Raw genomic sequence first — 20659 nt, 5'->3', positions numbered from 1 at the left:
GAGTGGCCATCTGCCTCAGACAGTTGGGGGGAGAGAGAGCATAATGATGAAGATGATAATTATAATTACTACAATAGATTTAGCAACAGGTGTTGAACAGGATCATGGGGGCAATAGGTGGTTTGCAGTCGCAGATCCAGACTCTGCAGCTCCAGAGGCAGGAAGACCTGGAGAGAGCACAAAACTGAGGGAGAGGGAGCGGAAAGGAAGGAGAGGCAAAAACAAACAGTTGTAACATAAACAGTTATAATGATGCAGTGGTTTTCAGAAAGTCTACTTATCTCGTCGGCAGGACAACATGACCTATACTGTATATACTGGGTTCAACTTAGGACTGAGGCTGTCCTGCCAGTGGTAGGGTGGTAACAGCTAAAAATAAGGAACTAACTGAAGGTTAAGGTGTAAAGATGAGTTTTAAGTTTGGATTTGAAGGCCTCAATGATGTCAGACAGTCTGATGTCAGCAGGGAGGTTGTTGAGCCCCACATTCTGGGAAGGGAGAGCACATTTGCTAAATGTAGACTTGCAGTATGCTTTGTGTTTTGACTAACAGAATGACTTTTTATAGATTAAAATAGTATTTTAAAAAATAAAAATATTGAAAATATATATAAGAATAGAGAAATATGTATAAATATAGAACCCAAGAAAAATTAATGGTGATGAACAAGTGATCCAGAATCTTATTGTTTTGATGATGAATCTATAAGACATTTTTTGATATGTTGCAAATCATAGGCTGCGAAAACTTTGAAATATGGAGGTAAAATATTCAACCAAAACCAACCCTGAAAAGTACAGAAAAAAAGTTCTGACACATCACTCCAGCCAAAACAAATGAAAAGTGAACAGGAAACAGCATAAACTGAGATGGTCCTGTACATGCCATTACCTCTCAGTCAAGCCTCTGGCTCTAACTCTCCTTCTGTCCACTAAGGGCCAGTGATGAATAAAAAATAATTGTCCCTAGGGTACAGTAATACAAATACTACATATCTGATCACTTTCTATTTGATAATTAAAAAAAGACAAACACATTGTTCGAGCACAAAATAATCAGTTGTAGAAGTAAAAGTCTGAACTTGTATCAATCAAAAATAATTATTAAATGTATTTTTAGGTTTAAAAACATATTTTTATCCACTCATGACAGCAACCCAATCTTCGTCCATGAACCTTTAATTTGAAGGTTATGACCGGAAGCGGAATTTAAGATTTGATGTACTTTGACAGCGGCTTGTCTCCTGTCTCTGCCTACGGGCTCTGCACTTTACAGCTACCTGGTGAGAAACATCTACTTTACATATTTCGTTAGCTCAGAGTTAACGTCACTTTACTGCCCTTAGTTAGCTACGTTAACATAACACTCACTGAAAGGAATGAAAGAGACGGCGGTTACCTGCTAGCTAACACCAACTTTGGCTAGTAGCGTTAGCTTGTGTGGCTAGCTTTGCATATCACAACATAGTGCTTTGTAGACTAGTTACCATGAAGACAAGTAGGTAACAAGTAACCTGTGGATATCGTTATTAAACTTTACCCAGAAGCAGAGGTAAGCTACAGCCAATTAGCTACAGGACGTTAGTTATTTGTCAGACTTGATATAGTTACCTAGCCAACTTCCTTTATTTGTGAAATGCTCTTTTTTCCTTCGTAATAAAATGTATTGTAATGGCTTTTANGAGAGAGAGAGAGAGAGAGAGAGAGAGAGAGAGAGCCGATAAATGCAACGTTATTTACCTGAGCTTTCAGGCAAATGACGTGCGACGTGGCATTAAGCCGCATCACATCCACCTGTAGACGGATGTCAGTGAGTCATAACTGTTGTGTTATTAACTCGGGGTATATGCACTGTATTCAGCTTCCCTATAATAATAAGAAGAATGAAAATGATGATAATAATAATAATAATAATAATAATAATAATAATAATATAGGTTTGTTTACAAAAGTATTTTATTATAACATGAAAGTTGATGGGAAGCTCATCATCTCATAATGGACAACTCTTGATTTTAGCAAAGAACTTAAATCTACAAATTATTATTATTATTATTATTATTATTATTATTATTATTAGCCATCTATCAGTTCTTATCTGGGTCCAGGCAGGCACGGACAGATAGATGAGACAACAGGCTCCTATATAGGACTCCCAGACTGAAAAATACACAGAATGACTACAAATGACACGGCTGTGGTTAGATGTAGTTTTGCCTCTTTTCTGGTCATTTTGTTTCTCTCTCAGACGGTTTTTCCTGTCTTTGTAGTTTTCTAACTGAGCTCTGTGACTTTCAAATAAGAAATACTAACAGTCACTTCATACCCAAAAGGTCAGGAGCCCCTGGACCTGTGTCCCTTAAGACCTGTTCAGTAATCCATGGGTCAATGTTACAATACTTGATTAATTATGTTGCTTGGAATTGTTGTTTTATAAAGCTTGGAAGTACTTACAAAGCTGTGATATAAATGTCAATAAATTCACGTTTTAATAACTAATTGTAGGACTTGATGTTTGTTCTCCATCATTCGTCAACCAGTATGAATGTGTACAAGTTACCATATTCTCTGTGGTATTATTTATGGTATAATTATGGAAGAGCCTACCAGAGGAAGTGCTATATAAAGTCATCATTATTATTATCATTATGGTATCCTGTTTATTTATGTACTATGCTTATGTTCCAGTAAGCATTTTTGTGCTTTGCTTTTTCTAGATGAATGGTCAGGGCAATCACACCACTCCAATGAGGGTGTTGGTGACAGGAGGGTCTGGCTTGGTGGGCAGGGCCATACAGCATGTGGTCAAAGAGGAGAGGGGAGCCAAGGATGGGGAAGAATGGATATTCCTCTCCTCGAAAGATGCCAACCTCATGTGAGAGCTACACCTCTTCTAAATACCACCAATATGTAAACACATGTTTTGGTACTTACAAACTCAAAAACAATTCAGAGACTGTTTTCATGCAGTGTATGACCTCTCCTCAGGAACATGGAGGAGACACGGGCAGTATTTGAGAAACATCGGCCAACTCATGTCATCCATCTGGCTGCTATGGTTGGAGGGCTTTTCAAGAATATGAAGTACAACCTGGATTTTTGGGTATGAGGCAGTTGCTCTTCTGCTATCACTGCTAATAAACCAGTAAGGCTCGTGCAGCATTTTGCTGACGGTGGATTTGTGTTATGTTTGTCCAATATTCTGACAGTTATTTTCTGTGTCCTCCAGAGGAACAATATCTACATCAATGACAACGTGCTGCAGGCAGCACATGAAGTGGGTGCCGTGAAGGTGGTGTCATGCCTGTCCACCTGCATCTTTCCAGATAAGACCACCTATCCTATCGACGAGACCATGGTGAGAACCTCTTAAATTCACACTTTTGCCACCATGTGTGTTGTTTTGTAAATGGCAACTAACTTCACTTTACTGTCTTTGCACCAGATCCATAATGGTCCACCTCATGAGTCAAACTTTGGCTATGCCTACGCAAAGAGAATGATTGATGTTCACAACAGGTATGTGAACTCAGTCAGTTGTTTTTTTTTTCCTGTGAAATCAATCAAATAAATCTAGCTAGTTGTCTAATCACATGAATTAGAAGTGTTTGCTGAGTTATGTTGTGTATGTTTCACAGGGCGTATCTCCAGCAGCACGGGCGCTGTTATACAGCTGTGATTCCCACCAATGTGTTTGGTCCTCATGACAACTTCAGCATTGAGGATGGTCACGTGCTGCCAGGCCTCATCCACAAAGCTTACATCGCTCAAAGTAAGTCACATTCTCATACGTGGTGGGTAAGTAGCAAGGCACCAAACAAATCCAATTCATTTTCACGAGGGAAATTGAATTATTATTATTTTAAATGTTTAAATTGCATTTTTACCATTTATGAATGACATTGACTGAAGACATTGTATTTAATGTTGATCTGGCCAGTGTTGACACTAATTTGATTCCATGTGTTGGGCTGGTGTATCCCTGTGAGCTGGCAATAAAGAATAATGATTAACTTTTTTTCTGCCTCTGCTTGTTGTTTTGTTGGTTAGAGGAAGGGAAGCCCTTGGTGGTCTGGGGCTCTGGCACTCCCAGAAGGCAGTTCATTTACTCTTTGGACTTGGCTCGTCTCTTCCTGTGGGTGCTGAGAGAGTATCCAGAGGTTGATCCAATCATTCTCTCTGGTGAGTCATCATACACAACACAGTGACGATATTGATACTGAAGCTGAATTTTTATCAAGTGTAATCACTGTGTTGTGTCTGTCGGTTGCAGTTGGAGAGGAAGACGAAGTGTCCATCAAAGAAGCAGCAGAAGCAGTTGTCCAGGCTTTGGGCTTCAATGGAGAAGTTGTAGTATCCTTTTAATCATGCAAGTTCACTGATAACTGAAGTGTTTGAGCTCTTTTACCTGGATCAGGGATTTTTACATCAGTCTATGCTCCAGATTTCAGGCTGGTCTGGTTTTCTACTCAGCAAAGTTTTTCAAATAACTCTGTAAACTGGACAGGAAAAACTGTCCAAAGCACATTGTGTGAATTTTAAGATTGATTTACTGGCTTCCAGGCAGCCAATGTTTTCAGCCAATTTCAGTCTGCTATAAAACCCATCTGCTGAGACTTGACAAATTATCTACGGGTAATAAAAGTATCAAATATGTGACATAAAATTGTCATAATCAAACAAATACATAAATTATGGAATTTTTGACATAAAATGCGAAGGCTGTGGGTTGTACACTGTGACTGATTACCATCTCAACAAAGCTACAAATCTGAATTTGATTTCTAGACACCACTGAAATGATTTATAAGTAATAGCTGCCTCAAAGGTAAGAAATCTCAAGACTTTTTTTTTTTTTTCCATGGAAAATGGTTGGCACTGTTAAACTATGCACTTATTATAGTTTCTGGTGGTTTCCTTGACCTCAGACCTGTAGTATGATACCAGTAAAGCAGATGGCCAATTCAAAAAGACGGCCAGCAATGCAAAGCTGTGCCACTACCTGCCAGACTTCACCTTCACGCCCTTCAAACAAGGTGGGACTAGCTCATTAAATTCCTGCGTGTCCAGCTGTTTGGATGAGGATTTTTTTAATGTAAATGACAGGATATATGTTTTGTGATTACATCTGTCATTTGTCTTCACTGATTCATCTTGTTCTCACTTACAGCTTTAAAGGAAACCTGTGATTGGTTTGTTGCCAATTATGACACCGCACGCAAGTGAAAACGCACAACTCACTGCTTCAAGTCGGCACAAAGTCTACTGATGGAAGAGAAGATGAATAGGGGAGATCATGGTGATGCCAGAGAGAGAGTGGGCGAGAGTGGGCTAGAAGAAAACAGGGTGTTCTGTTACTCCGGTCTTTGCACTCAGTGAGCTGGACTTGGTGTCGCACCTTAAACCCATGTCTGCAGCACCATACCGTTTTATGTTGCTGCAGACTTTTTTCTCTTTAGGTATAATAAGCATTTTCCTGTACTTGTAGGCATCATATTCTACTACCTGTATGTAGAATTTCCAGAGTCTTATACACTATGGTAGTGTTAATCATTTTGTTAATTGGCTGCTTCAATCTTGGAATCCAGGTGCTGGTGCTAATTTCAGTAACTGTCTAATTTAGTGTAAACCTTTTTCAGCAATACAAATTGTATTACTGAATTACTTTTATTATTGAGGGGTTTTGCATTTTGGAAGTTAAACGACTCTGCCTTGATTCACTTTATTTAAATGTCCACGATGGCGGTTATGGTGTGTGCTGTTTAATTGGTGACTAGGTTTTTTTATTCAGTATGCTGGCACTGAACGAAATAAATATTTTATACCGTTTTTGAGATATTGTAGGTTTTCATGTTTCGCAGGAAGATAAAATCTAAAGACAACTTCATAATTGAATTCAGCTTTTGGAACTTGTACAGACAGATTCACAGGTAAAGAAATAATTTATTAACTTAAAATGAACATTTAAGACATGGAAATAAGAATATAAAAGTACAATTTAAAAAATCTGCAAGCACAGCGCCTGTTTAGCAAAGCAGACAGAGCTTAACAACAAAGACACAGTAACAGTTCACTTTTGCATAAAAGTCTCTAAAACAAAGAAAACAGTTAAACGAGCTGAGAAGGGAAGCTGAGCATTTTCAGGAATGAATGTAGGAGGTGTGCCCCCCTTCGTGGACTCTGCAGTACTCCTGTCCCGGCACGGCTCTCTTCTTACAGGCCTTCCTTGTTTTTGTGATTCCGTTACACAGCTGACGTCCTGACAGGGAGCTGCCGCAGGAAAAATGAACAGAAAAAGAAGAAATTCATGATCAGTTTATTGTGAAGAACCAATTCAGAAAAAAAAGTAATGAAAAACTTGACTTAATATCTTAAGTTTATCTGAAGACTGAAGTGTAAAAACACTGACCTGTTACTAACTAGTGATGGGGTAGGACTCGCACTTCTTGAGTCATTCATTAAATCACGGGAGTCGTTCACTGCATCAAAAACTCCTCCCAGGTTTCTGGGCGGTATATCATCAGTCAGAGCCTAAAAAATTAAAAACCACAAGATTTGCAATCACGTGTATGAATGATTCATTTTAAGAGTTTCCTGTGACATTCACTGATTTGCTCACCAATGACAGAATTGGCTGTGGTATGAGCCTTGGGGTGGAGTGACTGGGTGTGCCAATTACTGGCATGAACCTGGACTCTGGTATCGGCTTCCTGTGAAGGGGAGACACTGCTGATATGCCGAGGTCGCCTGAATACAGAGACATGAATGAGAACAATCAGTAAAACACCAATGGAGTTATTTCTACAACATTTCACCGCTAAGGTACAATATATTATGTATATAAGTCACACCTGATATGAAGCTTTCCTGATTCAGCAGGTCATCCTGCTCCATGAAGCCATCTTTTTCATCTCTGAGGATAAAAGAACAGACTGCATCAAATAGCCCAACTACAAAGCATGAACATATTTTCTCAATCATTTAAAAGAATAATAATTACTTGATCCACAGCTTCACTATAATCAATCTTTAGTTCATTTGCTATAGACAACTATACCAAACTTTCAGCTGCTAAAATTTCAGTCCTGTTGAGGCATCACTTGTTTAGTCGATCAACAAAATTAATTGGATAAATTTTAAGTAAAAAAAACAAACAAAAAACAAGCATTTGCTGGTACTTGCATATTCAATAATGGACTGTTGGTTGCACAAGATAAGACATTTTGAAGACGCCACCTGGGGTTCTGGACTGAAATTACACCAGGCATTTTTTAACAATTTTCAGAAATTTTAAAGACATAACAACCAGTGAAAGAAGGTTTCATGTCAGGTTTAATGAAAATAGTCATCAGTTGCAGCTTTTTCTGCAGACTTACTTCTGTGGTGTAGAGGATGGTGGATATGAGTGGCAGGATGAAACATGCTGCTTCTGCGGCTCCACGATGTCACATGGAGCCGGAGGCAGCGGGAGTGGGACGGCTGGCTTTCCTCTGATCTTGAAACACGCCCACAACTGATTCACAAACCAGTGACCTGCACATATGAAAGAAAACACTGTGACCGATGCATGAGAATAACGGTGGCATCCTATTTGCCTTGTGAGCAGCTTTATGTCCGTACCCAGAGACAGAGTGAGCAGCAGCAGGCTGAGGCTGCAGAGATCCAGCACTGGCAGCTGGTTGACCTCGGCCACTGCATTGAGAGGCACGGTGAGCAGCAGCATCGCTCGAGAGAAACCTGGACAACGCAGGAACGTCAGCAGCACTGCACACAGCACGAAGTAGCCAGTATGTGCAATACACGTCCACATGGCCGACAGACTCAAACCTGTAAGCACAAGAAGTAACGGACAGTCACTGACCCATGATGAGGAATAGACAATCTTTTCAGGATGTCTCACTGATGAGGTGAAGGATACTGACTGTTGAGTCAATTACCATAATATTTTCACCTGTGTTTATGAGCAATGAAACTAAATTTTTATGATATGCAAAAGTCATATTGTGACTACTTTGGCAGATACACAGGTTGTGATGTGAGGATTTCAGTTGGAATGGAAAGTTTTTCATTTTCAGTGAAAAAAAAATATGAACATGATAATGACGTAATTTTTTGAGTCTTATACCAAACAATTACAAGTGGATAAAATTTGGATATTGTACTCGGCCATATTGCAATCTCGATAATCAGGATACTAGTTTAAAATTAAATTCATTCACTTTTTTTTTTTTTTTTTTACCTTTTTCCTAAATGTGTTTTTAGTGAAACAAACACCATGGTAATATTCATTATTTTAAAATCAATACAAGATATTCACAGCTTTTAAAAAGTTATTTATTGAATTACATTTCCTCCTTAAGTTTCATAAAATGTAAATCAACCATCCTAAAATTCACTGATATGTTATATTGTCCAAATTTGATTTGCAAAAAAGAATTAAGATGACAGACATTGTTTTGTTTTTTGTAAATGTTGCTGATTTTATTTATATAAATGTTAAATGACCAAAAATGTTTTCCAAATTTTTTTGCAGCAGAAAAAAAAGAAAAAGAATAAAAAGGTCTAAACTATAAATAGGTGAACAAACTTTATTATTTTCATTGTGCGTCTCACCTGCCCAGCTGAGGTATCCCTGGATCATGTGAAGCCTCTCCTCCATCCGGCTCTGCATGTTGTCGATGTAGTGCAGCATGACTCCCAGCGTGCTGTTCATGCGCTCCAGTTTGTTCATCAGGTCAGTGTAGTACTGGGAGGTCTGGTCCTGGTACTGCAGAAACTCCACTATACTGTGGTCTGAGGGGAAGACAGCACTGACATTAGCTACAAATTGAGAAATCGTGTGATGACTTTAGTTTGTGATGCTTTGGTTTTATTACCAATTTTTTGGTAGATGTCATGAGCTTGGTGCCTGACATCTGCGAGGTCCTTCACAATCGCCTTGTGGTTGTCCTGCACCTCTGAGCCTTGAATCTGCAGATGCTCACTCACGTTCTCTAAAACGGAGGACAGGAAGATAAATATATTTCAGACTTGATGACTGAGATATCAGCTGTTTACATGGAGTGCTTTTAGTCGAATAGCACTCACCCATTCTATTTGTAATGCCCTGAATGAGCTGGGCTACCAGCTCCTGCCCAGAGGCAATGAGGGCCTTCTCCTGACCCAGACGCTCCAGGTTGTCCTTCAGCGAACTCTCCATTTGCCCCTGGCCTTCATACAGTTTACCCTGCTGGGCCTGCAGCGCACTGTGGCCCTCCAGCAGCTTGTCCAAGGAGGCTGCCGTCAGTTCCCTCAACTCCAGCTGGCCCTCCTGTTTTTAAAACACCACAATCAAAAGCCAAATAATCACAGAGAACAAACTGTGCATATGAAGATTAAAAAGCAAAAAAAAGATAACTCAACTCTACCTTCAGTTCCTTCATGGCGTCTAGCTGGCTGGTGGCTGTGGAGATGAGGGCGTTGACCGTGTGCTCCGCTCTGCGCCGAAAGAGCTGCTGGCGAGTTGCGTAGCAAACGGAGCGAGCTCGGTTGCTCACTATGTGGTAAGCATTCCATGTGTCTGAGTCCATGTCTGCTGTGCACTCTTTAATAGACTGAAACATCAAACTATATCAACACACATCATCTGGGGAAAATAATTTATACAATATAATATTATTAAAGTAAAAAAAATCCTTACCATCTCATCTGTACATGTGTAGGACTGCCGGCCCTCAATCTCCGCCTGGCAGTTAAACAGAACCACTCCGAGCTTTGCAAGCTGCTCCTCTGAGAGGCTTTCACAGCTCGCCTTCAGTCGGGCGACCACCTGACAGAACACAGCGCTGTTTTCAGACGTGACGGACAAAGCAATGGAAGTGTACCAACTCTATTCCGACCCCATGAGTGGAACAAAGTCCTGACTATTTCCATTTCTAGTTTAATCTCAAAGCTTTACAGCAGTCTGTTAGAGCTGCATTGATTAGTCGACTAATTCACCAGGAAATTAATTGGCCAGACATTTGGTGAAATTTATGGACATTCTTCTTTACTTTGACTTTTGACACACACATATAATTGGCAGATTAATTGATAATGAAAAGGCCTGAGTGTAAAGGTACATTTTTACCCTGTGATGACAGCTGTCCAGCGGGCTGAGCTCCATCTGCTTCGCCTCAGCCAGAAACTTTTCATCTACAGTAGCCATTTCAAACTTTGCATCCTTTGCAAGAATTGCTGGAGCTACAGTTGCTGGTGGTGGAGCTGCTGCAGCTGGAGGAGCCTCTGTCTGCCTCAGCCATTCAAACAGCCCAGTGACTGAGGGACACTGACAGGCCAGAGTGATGATCAGAAGGAGACACTGGTGGTGTTGGTGGATCAGGAGATGGCCCATATCTGTAGGAGAACACGATAAGAATACATGGTGAGCTGAGTTTGTTTTCCATTTAATCTTCATTGGCAACAAATTAACAATAAATAAAAGAAACCTGGTGGTTTAATAGATTCATATTTTTCTATCAGTTATTCAGTCCTGTTGTGACTCCATTTTGATGTTGCAGTTGACTTTTTCACCCTTTTTCTTAAGGTATGCGTCTTATAGTCTCAATATGTGTCAGTTATTCCATTATACTTTTTTTTAACAATTGCTAACCATTGTTAATGTGTAGGGGAGTTGTTTTCCAATTCTTTATTATTATTTTTTTACTAGCTATTAACAATACTTTAACCAAATATCTGCTGCTCAGTCTCTGGAGGAAAAAAAAAAAAGTACAAAAAATAAAAATACAACTCAGAGGACCTTTATATTCTAGTACTTGCTTTACAGTTTCCTGAAGCAGTGACTGTATTTTCTGACTTTTCCTAAAATATCTATAAGTGATCTACATCCAATGATCCACACTCTCAAAAACATATCTATGATCTACAGGATGTAATTGCTTACCTTTAGACTTTTCTCCATGACTGTGAACTGGTGTATGTGTGACAATGTCTCTTACACATGTTTTTTTGCCAATCACCATCTGATATCTCAATATTAGGATCTCCAAAATGCAGCTTTAACTTGCAGGAGACATGTTTAAGGAGAAAGAAACCAATGTTTGTTTTTCTAGCAAAAAGTTAAGTTGCCTTTTTAAAAATCCATATAATCATATTCTGTCATTAAAAAATCTAGTATCTATGAATATACAATAATGTACAGTTAAAATGTTTAACTACTAGACACTATACATCTCCTACTCCTAAATTTAAAATAACTAAACTTGAAGGCATGTCACTAGATGGTGACATCAACAGAGCTGATGTGTGTGTTTGGATGATTCTTTAAAATGTATATGTAGCATTTTAAATCTGGTGTCTATGAATTTTTGGTGTCTGTTAAGCTGGAGAGAGCTGGGCATAGCTGTTCATTCATTCATTCACATGTTTGAATGAAGACCACACTGAGACTTGCCCAGGCATGTCTGCTCTTCTGCACAATCGCCCCTTACACTGTACCCATTGAAAAGCATAAAGGCATCGTTTACACAGTATTGAAAATTAAATTTAAATAGACGAAAGACACAGAACCGTCGCCTCTGGAAAATGGGAAACGCGAAAAAAACATTTCCAACTTTACATTTCAACACATTCAAACCACTCAGTGCCCACTTTTTACAGAAATATATGAGAGTTGAAAACCTGAAAATGAATTAATTTACCTTTTTCTGCATGCCGGATTAAATTCACACAATTTAAACATGTACCTGTTGTTTAATTTTGCAGGATGGTCGTTTGCAAGGGGGTAGAAAAGCTGATCCCGAGTCTCCCTCACACAGCTGATTGGAATGACAGCTAAATTTTTTTTCGCCCACCGTTTCTCCGCCCTGAACGAGGAGGAGGCAGCCAATCGAATCACGCTGAGTAATCGGTGTCTTCGATTTGTTTCACGGCTGAGAGCGAAAGGTGCGGTGTTTGTATGGGCAGCGTGGGTGAGGATGCTGAAGGCGCCGCCCACCTGATGCAGCGGTGGAGCAGTAAAAAAACAAAAACAAACCCATCGATAGTTCACTTTACACTCAGCCGGTTGGTTTTTGGATGGTACGGGTGAATCCCACGGTTTTTTATTAAAACTGCACTTTGAGCTTTACAAAGCGCCGGACATCTGCAAATCTGAAAAACATCAGGTGAATAAATATCCTACCACCGCCAACGTTAGCCGGTGTCATTCACGGCATCGCCTGGCATCGTGTTTGTGTCACTCCGTGTTACTTTATGGTTGTCCAGTCAACAAGAAACACGTGCATTGTATTTCTAATCTAATCTGTCCTGGATTATTTTCTCGCTATCCCTAGCTAGATACCATTAGCGGGGGGCTAGTTTTCGGCTATCGTGGTTTATAACGAGAGGATTTTAACATTTTATCGGCACGGTTTTCACGACCCCGTAGGTTATTACGGCTAAGATTTTAGCTAGCAGTTGCACGGCTCTGGCCCTGCCACATCAGACATGCTAATTAGCCGCCTAGCCGTGTGAGGATTCTACCGTTGGGCTAAACGGGTTGTCGCCGTCGAGCTAACCAGGCGGCGTTAGCGTTGCCACAACAATGGACGACTCTGGTATAAAGAAGCAGAACTGGGACGTGAAGGAGACGGAGTTATTTCTCGAAATTCTCAAGGAGCTGGACATGAAGAAATGTTTAGACGGGAGGAAAGTGAGGAATAACAAACTATTTAAGGTGGCGCACAGGAGAATGACAGCGGCCGGCTATCACAGATCCGTGGACCAGTTGAAGTTTCGCTGGAAACTTCTCAAAAGTGCGTACTACAAGTGCAAGAGGGAGCCGCACTCCCCGGCCCCGACTAAAATACAGGGCTGGTGGCGGTATGAAAAGACAATGATCGCTATCATGGAGTCCAGACACCCTTTGGTCGGAGCTGGGGTGATGAACTCTGACAGGAATGATGAAGTGACTGAAGACTCGGATGGAGAGGCATCGATACTGCACTGGCCGCAGCCCTGCCCGGACAATACCACTCAGAACCTGGATTTAATTGTAGGGGTGATAAAGTGGATGCGATGTCGTCTGTCATTAGACCATAGTTGTGATTTCATTTTCTTTCGTGTGTTGTCTAGATGCATGCACGCATTCGTTCGCCAGCTGTGTGTCGTATTGTGAATATACTCTCAGTTGCCAGTTTATTAGTCACTTAAAGCTAATGCAATCCTATACAACAGACCTGCAATGTGTTTTTGGTGTAGAGGAGTTGATTGAGCTGTATGACCATCTTGGAGGCTGCAGGTTGTGGTACTGTTGAATGGGCTATCGCTGTCACTTGTTTTTATTCTAAATGAATCAAAAATGCCCATCATTTCATACAGTCCAGGCCGACATATTCAGATGTCAGTTTTATCTGACAGTTCAAAAGCCAAATATATGACGATTATAGAAGGTCTGCAAGAAACTTTTATTTTTTATTATTGATTAATCTGCCTATTATTTTCCAAATTAATCGTTTGGCCCTGTAGTCTATAAAATGTTTTTTGTCTTGTTTTTTAAAGGAACAACAACAACAAAAAAATGTTTTGTTCAACCAACAGTCCAAAAGCCAATTATATTCAATTTACTGTCATATGATAAAGTAAAGCGCCAAATCCTCACATTTGAGAAGCTGGAACTTGCAAGTCGACTGATTTTGAGCTCTGTTTATTGTGTATGCATTTCAGAAATTTGTTCATTCACGCCTCAAACTTGAGAATATTTGTACCTTTTGCATGAAAAATGCCTGGAATTATTAATCTATTATCAAAATAGTTGATTAAGAAACAAAGTGTTTGAAAAACCAGCTCATAATCAGATTTGAGAAGCCGAAATCAGTGGATGTCTGGCATTTTTACAAAAAATTACATTTAAGTAGATGCCTGTTAGTTTTCTCTTGATAGACTAATTGAGAAATCAACCATTCGTCTCTTGAGATTTTATGTCTATTATTTTACACAAGACAATTCAGCAGCATCACAAGCTGCAGCCTCCAAAATAACCATGAAGTTGAATCAGCACCTCTCTGAAACAGCAGAATTAAGGACTGAACATTATACAAGCTTCATATAAAGGTAGACTGTTGTATTAATTGCATTAGTTTTAACTAGGTGGACCTAATAAAATGGCAGCCGACTGTAATTGTTCTCAAGAAGGGGTGTCGCAATTAATTGCTACAGTAGCATATGACCACATAATACACTGGTACTAATATCTAAATACGTTTTATTGCCATATCTTTAGGTGTGCAGCTTATTATTATAGTATTTTTCTGCTATTGTTTCACGGCCAATTAGTGTGTATAAAAGAGAAAAGGCCCATCGCAGGGTCCCCAAAGTGACATCTTCAAGTTGCTCTGACAACCAACAGCTGAAAACTCAAAGGCCCTGTTCAGACCAGACCCGGCATTAACATGTGAGTCCACACCTCTAAGTATGTCGGTCCACACCTGACATTAAAATGCGTCTCCACATGCGTCTCGAGTGACCACTTGTGATCAGATCTCACTTTCCCGCTCTGTATGCAAATATACACGTATGGGTTGTGTTTAGCCAGTCGGTGACAGACGGGTCTGTTGTATTTGTGTGTGTGTGTGAGAGAGGGAGAGGCAAGGAGGGGCTGAGCTCTACAATGAAATAAGGTTTTGGCTATTTGAAATAGTAAAATATTGTCTGTTGATTATGAAAGTGTGGCAGAGGATGTCAGTTCAGAGGGCAGTCCTTCAATGTGGCCCATTTGACCACCTCTGAATGTGGTGTGAGGCACTGTTCAGACCTGTCTCGGGTGGTTTGATCACAAGTGGACAGCTCTGAGCACCTCAATCCACACCTGGCATTGAAATGTGTTTCAAGTGACCACTTGTTAGCGGATCGCACTTCCTCGCTCTGTATTATGGGTTGTTGTTTCTAGCCAGTCCCTGACAGACAGGTCTGTCGTCAGTGAGGAGAGAGAGAGAGTGAGAGCCCTCAGTGTGGCTCAGGATGCATTTGTGTTCACACTGTTGAATGTGGCCACCTCCAAATGGGGTTTGCGAAATCATATCTCAAATGTGTTCTCAATGCATCGTGGGTGTGTTTACACCTGTACTATGAGCTGTCCACTTGTGATCAGATTACCTGAGATGCCAGATCTGAACAGGGCCTACAAATATGTTCAATTTGCAATCATGCCAAATGGAGAAAAGCAGTAAATTTTCTTATTTAAGAAGCTGGGAAAGCACATTTTGGGATTTTAGCACGACAAATGATTCATTGACTATCAAAATCTGTGAGCCGACTTTACACAACAGATGCATTTCATAAGTCTGATTACTCCCAGCTTTTGCTAGTGTCCTGCTTCCAGAAACATCATCAGGTTATGAGAGCGAGGGAGAAATCTGATTTACAGTCAGACTGACTGGTCACTGTGCTGGTTTCTTGGCCCTGTAAAGTCTTAACTGGGTTAAAGATGCAGTTGCATGACAGAAAAAAAACCAAGGACACTGAAACGCAACTGTGGCAGCAGTTATCGGGGGGGAGGGGAAAAAATCTGATTACTGACCAACTGTCAACTGGGATTTAACATGTTATCTGATTTCTTGCCTTAACCTGATTTCTCACAGTGATCAGGTTTCGTGTGTGCATGTAAACAAAGTTGACAACCACAATGCATCTCTGTTGCCATATGGTGTTGATGCATTGACCCCAGTGGTCTCTTGTCATGTGGAGTTCCCAAACTATGTAATTTTTTTGTCACAATACTTTATTTATTAAAGTTTTGTGACATCTACTGTGGTGCTGTAAACATGGATTGATTTTACCAAGATGCTTTCTTGCTTTGGTTAAAGACGGCTTGGTCGGAGATGATTGATCGTCTGTAGGGCTGCAGCTAATGATTATTGTTCGATTATCTGCTGATTATTTCATCGACTCTTTATTTTGTCTATAAAATGTCAGAAAATAGTGAAAAATGCTGGATATATTTATTGTCGTGCAAAAGTGATGTATTCGATCAAATATCTTGTTATAGTCAACCAGCGGTCCAAAACCAAAAGATGCCCGGTTCATTATTATGTCTGATAAAGAAAAGCATCAAATCCTCACATTTGAGAAGCTGGAACCAGAGGAAGTTTTGACATCTTTGCTGGAAAAATAACTAAAAATTTTGCTCAACTGAGTAATTGATTAATTGACTAATCGTTGCATCTCTAACTGTCCTGCGATATTCGTGTATATAACAGACTCTTATATATGTATACATGTGTGAGACTGTGAGATTGTGTTGTTACTGTGGGAAACATATTGTGTTGTAGGTCCACACCCTTAGTTTTTAGATCATTCTGAAACTCTTGCTCTAATCTCTCTTCTGCTTTTATTTTTTATTTTTTCAGATCAAAATGGACCCTGAGATGGACACACAGCTGAAAATTGGTTTCATTGGTGCAGGGAACATGGCCTTCGGCATTGCAAAGGGCATCTTGTCCGGTGAGTCAAAAAAAAAAAAGAAAGTATTGCAGGCAGAGAGAGTTAAAGTGAAGGAGTTAATGATCTAACTGTATGTTTCCTCTATAGGAAATGTTCTTCCTGTAAACGTCAGTGTGAGCGCGCCATCCTCCAGAAACCTGGGACGCTTTCAGGTACTTTTTCCTCCTCTTATACTTTTCTGATTAGTTTGCAGGAGGGGTGAACAGTTGTGGTTACGGTCATGGTTACTGTGTGTGTCATCAGCTGTAATGTAAAGCTGACCTTTCTCTGTTGCTATGGAGTCCTGTAGGTGTAACGTTTTTTTTCAGTTATCTGAATGTGTGCATATCATATACTAATATGTTGAAACAGTGCACCTCAAGAGTGAAACAAGCTTCGCTGCTTCAGTGTCATACACGTACACCCATAACTCCTATTTCAAGATTTAAACTATTACTAATTAAGACACGAAAGAATGAACAAATTTGTGCACACACATAACTAATTCTTCTGCACAAAGTATGTTCAAAATGACCCACAACACCTGCCGGGCTCCATAGTTGTCCAATAGTTTGATGCTCTGCTTCCTTTATTTCTTGACACATAATGCAAGGTGAACTGTTTGTCTTACCTGTGTGTGCGTGTACGTGCGTGCGGGTTCATTGTGTGAGACCGTTTCTGCATGTGGGTCAGTAACATCTCCTCCACTTGCTTCCAGGAGCTGGGGATTGCCGTCACTCACTCCAACATCGAGGTGGTGTGTGGTTCAGATGTGGTCTTTGTGGCAGTCAAACCTCACTTGATTCCACTCGTTCTCAATGAGATCTCTCAGCACGTCACTGACAGACACACAGTTGTGTCTGTTGCAGCAGGAGTGACACTGGCAACGTTGGAGGAGGTGGGTGCCAAAGCTAAAATATAATGGTGTTTACAACAGAAGCCAGTTCGGTGATAATGTGAAGTCCTCTTAACCTTTTCTCTGTCTTTTGGATTCTAAGCTCCTTCCTGAGAATTCAGTCGTCATCCGGCTGATGCCAAATCTGCCGTGTATGGTTCAGGAAGGGGCTCTACTGTTTGCACGGGGAACCCATGCGAAACCGGACGACGGAGCTCTGCTTCGCTCCTTGTTGCATCGTTGTGGTTTGGTGGAGGAGGGACCTGAGACCTGGATTGACATCCATACTGGATTGAGCGGGAGTGGAGTCGCTTTTGTGAGTGACCTTTTGCTTACAGGAAGTCTTATTATAACAGGACTTGAATACAAACTGACTTCAGTAGAGTTAATTATCATTCAAGCCTGTTATTTAATTCTCAAGTAAAATGACAGATATCGGTAATTTAATTATTTAATACACAATGAATACACACTGTAGCCCATACATTACTTTAAATCACAGATCATTTACATTCCTGCTATCCATGTCTTAAAGCAAACTGCAGTGTGTTAGATTTTTGCAAGTGACGTCTGTTTTGAACTCCTTTCACTGTTGTATGGAAATCAACTTGCAGGGACTTGAATGTTCCGTGTGTTACATAATCGCAGTGAACCATGTTTATGTAAGTGTATGTATGAAATACAGTATATGGTTCAATAAAACTCTAGGAACTGTGGTCCTCATTTTTAACATTTTGCTGAGACTTGTACAGAATACAAATATAAACTTTATAAATGAGTATACAAGGTCAAAGACAAAGTTACAGACATATATTTACTTGTGCTTAAAACTAACCAAGAGTTTATTGTACTGGTTATTGTACCACAGTGGAACAGGCAACACCAACAAATAAAAAAAAAACAAACAAATATTAACCCTTTTTTTTTTTTTAGATATGTCACATGGATTGTTATATGTTGGAGCATTTTGTGCCCTTTGTTTGAAAACTGCCAGTCGAGAGATGACCGGAAATGACAGGAGCAAGAGATTTGAAATGACATGCAACAGAAGCTCAAGCCTCTAAAAAATTAAAATTAAAAAGCAAATCAAAGAAAAGCATTGGCTGTCTGGAATTATTTTTTTATGAAACAACAGAGAAGTTGGACTTGCTTCAACGTGTATATTCTGATGCATGTGACCCTTCTCTGCAGGTGTATCTGTTTGCTGAGGCGCTGGCAGAAGGAGCTGTGAAGATGGGCATGCCCAGTGCTCTGGCCCAAAGCATCGCATCTCAGACTGTTCTGGTCGGTTTTACAGTGTTTGTGTGTGTTTTTGTTTCACTCTTGCAACATCATCAGTTTTACTTTTCTTAATGAGGATGGGTCCATACATTGTGCTTCCACACTAAGAACATTAAGTTTTTTAAAATTGATATTTCAATATTAGTTTTTCTGGCCTGACGCAGATAAAAAAGAGAATGAATAAAAGTGAATGGTAACGGAAGGGGAAACACTGCCTGGAAATCAGTCCAAATACAGGCCCCACTGCTAACAGAATAGTAATTGTTACAATTGCATCCATTGATTTAACAAAGGTGCTTTACCTGTAATCCAGAGACTGAAAATACATTTATTTTGAACACAATGCAATAACATGTGTTGTGGTAACTCATCACTGATGCCATCATCACCCATGTTAATTTAATTTTGGTGCCATGTGTTGCAGGGTGCTGGGAGATTGTTACGTGACTCTGGGAAGCATCCAGCTCAGCTTCGCTCTGACGTCTGCACCCCAGGTGGAACAACCATTTACGGGCTTCACACCCTGGAACAAGGCGGTATGAGGGCAACAACAATGAGCGCTGTGGAATCAGCCACGGAGCGAGCCAGGGAGCTCGGCCGAAAGTCAGCAGCGGGAAGCAGAAAGTGACGGCTGCTGGTTGCCTTTTAATAGCTGCTCATCAGACTTAAGTGAAGCCTAACAACAAATGGACCTTTTTTGGCTCAACCTCATCGTGGAACACTGAGACAAAACAGGACTTTTTATTTCTGCTTCTCCCTCATTTCCCACTAAACAAGTGCATTTCATACTTCTCTTCTTTTTTTGCCTCTGACTGGAAGGATTTGTTGTGAGCAAAAAGTAATATTGGCTTAATCTTAACAATGACATTGACAAGTAAATGATTTACTCATGACCCTGTGATCTGAGAGAATGGCTACTTTTACATGCACAGCAATAATTCATTTTTTGGATTGTGGCAGTAATGCAAGAAAGTTGGTACCCAAATTTGATTATGTCCACAGTTGTGATATTATATTCACAATGAAATCATTTTAATCAAGTTTTATTGAAGGCCATGTTAGGCTAAGTGTTCAAACACAGAAGGAACCTTATGTAACGTGGAGAGGGACTTAAGTAGCATCAATCAGTCCAACAAAATGACTTGTATACACTTCAAATTTGAGAATGGAAGTTAAATGTGTGGATGTATTTGATCATATTAAAATATAGTATTTAACATTTGGCCAAATGAAGCATAAAACTTTAAATCTGGAATTCATTTAAGAGTGATCGTGGTTGTGCAGCTGCATTCCAGTGATAGTTTTTGTCCCAAGTGTCGCTTCCATAGTTGCTGGGTTTTTGTGGCACAATGTGTAGAAAAATATTTATGATCTACAATTCCAAGTGTGTAGAATCGACTTTCATAAAGTGTACTGTGAACTGGATCACTTTGTGCATTGCCTTATTTTTATTTGCTTATTTAGGTTGAGATCCTGAAATAAACTGGTCTTTGGAAGCTCAAATTTTTACACAGATACAATAATAGAATATAATAATAATATAATATAATAATACAATTCACAGATCAAATAGAAAAAAAAGTGAGAGCAGGAAGCTGAGGAGCTGTGTGAGCATATCTTAGATTCAAAGTTAATTGATGACCTTGGAAACAGTGAAATAAATGAAAAGAAACCATAAACAATTAGATTAAATCATCATCAACCATGATAATGATAATTAGCTGAGTAATGCAAAAATATTTGCTGGTTAAACTTCTGGATTGTGGGTATTTTCTGCTTTCTCTGTTGTATATTATAAATTGAATGTACTTGGTGGTTTTGGTTGGACAAAACCAAAAATTTGATGACATCAGCATGGGATTAAAAAAAACATATGTGTAGCAGTTCTGGAGCTTTTGATTATATCAAATTATCTTCAACCTATGGAGTGGGCCCAGCAGTCAATCATGAACTTGTGCTGATGAATATCATGTTTTATGATTGAAAGCTGCAGAACAGTATTCACAATCACAACTGTGACTGAATAGGTTTCACTTTCACTTCTTTT

General features: G+C 39.8%; 3 protein-coding genes across 6 annotated transcripts; 2 read left to right on the top strand and 1 right to left on the bottom strand.

Annotated features, from left to right (window-relative positions):
* Window positions 1-1266: 1266 nt before the first annotated feature.
* LOC111227571 (GDP-L-fucose synthase-like) lies at window positions 1267-5833 on the top strand. Of its 2 annotated transcripts, none has more exons than XM_022753118.1 (10): window positions 1267-1282; window positions 2717-2874; window positions 2988-3102; window positions 3229-3357; window positions 3445-3518; window positions 3638-3771; window positions 4050-4181; window positions 4273-4352; window positions 4936-5035; window positions 5170-5833. In XM_022753118.1, exons 2-10 carry the CDS (start codon window positions 2717-2719, stop codon window positions 5223-5225), a joined length of 978 nt encoding a protein of 325 aa, XP_022608839.1. In that variant the 5' UTR covers window positions 1267-1282; the 3' UTR covers window positions 5226-5833. The 2 variants fall into 2 exon arrangements, with proteins under 2 accessions (XP_022608839.1, XP_022608840.1); XM_022753119.1 differs by lacking the exon at window positions 1267-1282 and adding an exon at window positions 1496-1551.
* Window positions 5834-5929: 96 nt separating this feature from the next.
* Window positions 5930-10371, bottom strand: LOC111227490 (protein brambleberry-like). The gene is made up of 12 exons (XM_022753011.1): window positions 10108-10371; window positions 9679-9807; window positions 9407-9592; window positions 9087-9309; window positions 8876-8992; window positions 8613-8792; window positions 7620-7826; window positions 7376-7532; window positions 6851-6912; window positions 6619-6746; window positions 6409-6530; window positions 5930-6269 (listed from the first exon to the last, which is right to left on the bottom strand). The coding sequence occupies exons 1-12, from the start codon at window positions 10369-10371 to the stop codon at window positions 6140-6142; spliced, it is 1905 nt and encodes a 634-aa protein (XP_022608732.1). The 3' UTR covers window positions 5930-6139.
* Window positions 10372-12027: 1656 nt separating this feature from the next.
* On the top strand, window positions 12028-20037 carry pycr3 (pyrroline-5-carboxylate reductase 3). Of its 3 annotated transcripts, none has more exons than XM_022753121.1 (7): window positions 12028-12142; window positions 16364-16457; window positions 16545-16609; window positions 17155-17334; window positions 17435-17647; window positions 18523-18615; window positions 19037-20037. In XM_022753121.1, exons 2-7 carry the CDS (start codon window positions 16370-16372, stop codon window positions 19238-19240), a joined length of 843 nt encoding a protein of 280 aa, XP_022608842.1. In that variant the 5' UTR covers window positions 12028-12142; window positions 16364-16369; the 3' UTR covers window positions 19241-20037. The 3 variants fall into 3 exon arrangements, with proteins under 3 accessions (XP_022608842.1, XP_022608841.1, XP_022608843.1); XM_022753120.1 differs by lacking the exon at window positions 12028-12142 and adding an exon at window positions 12155-13011; XM_022753122.1 differs by lacking the exon at window positions 12028-12142 and adding an exon at window positions 13860-14409.
* The last annotated feature ends 622 nt before the right edge of the window (window positions 20038-20659 follow it).

The sequence above is a fragment of the Seriola dumerili genome, unplaced genomic scaffold (assembly GCF_002260705.1).
Source record: "Seriola dumerili isolate Sdu_G_001 unplaced genomic scaffold, Sdu_1.0 BDQW01000189.1, whole genome shotgun sequence".
In the NCBI taxonomy this organism is placed as follows: domain Eukaryota; kingdom Metazoa; phylum Chordata; class Actinopteri; order Carangiformes; family Carangidae; genus Seriola; species Seriola dumerili.
This window is presented reverse-complemented; position numbering and strand designations above follow the sequence as displayed.

What these genes read in the sequence shown, in the direction of transcription:
- LOC111227571 (XM_022753118.1), top strand. Translation starts at nt 2,717, where the DNA reads ATGAATGGTCAGGGCAATCACACCACTCCAATGAGGGTGTTGGTGACA. An exon ending in TCGAAAGATGCCAACCTCAT is followed by an intron (nt 2,875 to 2,987) that starts GTGAGAGCTACA and finishes ACCTCTCCTCAG; the next exon opens with GAACATGGAGGAGACACGGG. An exon ending in AGTACAACCTGGATTTTTGG is followed by an intron (nt 3,103 to 3,228) that starts GTATGAGGCAGT and finishes TGTGTCCTCCAG; the next exon opens with AGGAACAATATCTACATCAA.
- LOC111227490 (XM_022753011.1), bottom strand. Translation starts at nt 10,371, where the DNA reads ATGGGCCATCTCCTGATCCACCAACACCACCAGTGTCTCCTTCTGATC. An exon ending in GGGCATTACAAATAGAATGG is followed by an intron (nt 8,993 to 9,086) that starts GTGAGTGCTATT and finishes CCTCCGTTTTAG; the next exon opens with AGAACGTGAGTGAGCATCTG. An exon ending in GGGATACCTCAGCTGGGCAG is followed by an intron (nt 7,827 to 8,612) that starts GTGAGACGCACA and finishes TTGTGCTTACAG; the next exon opens with GTTTGAGTCTGTCGGCCATG.
- pycr3 (XM_022753120.1), top strand. Translation starts at nt 12,562, where the DNA reads ATGGACGACTCTGGTATAAAGAAGCAGAACTGGGACGTGAAGGAGACG. An exon ending in CACTGGCAACGTTGGAGGAG is followed by an intron (nt 17,335 to 17,434) that starts GTGGGTGCCAAA and finishes TTGGATTCTAAG; the next exon opens with CTCCTTCCTGAGAATTCAGT. An exon ending in TCGCATCTCAGACTGTTCTG is followed by an intron (nt 18,616 to 19,036) that starts GTCGGTTTTACA and finishes CATGTGTTGCAG; the next exon opens with GGTGCTGGGAGATTGTTACG.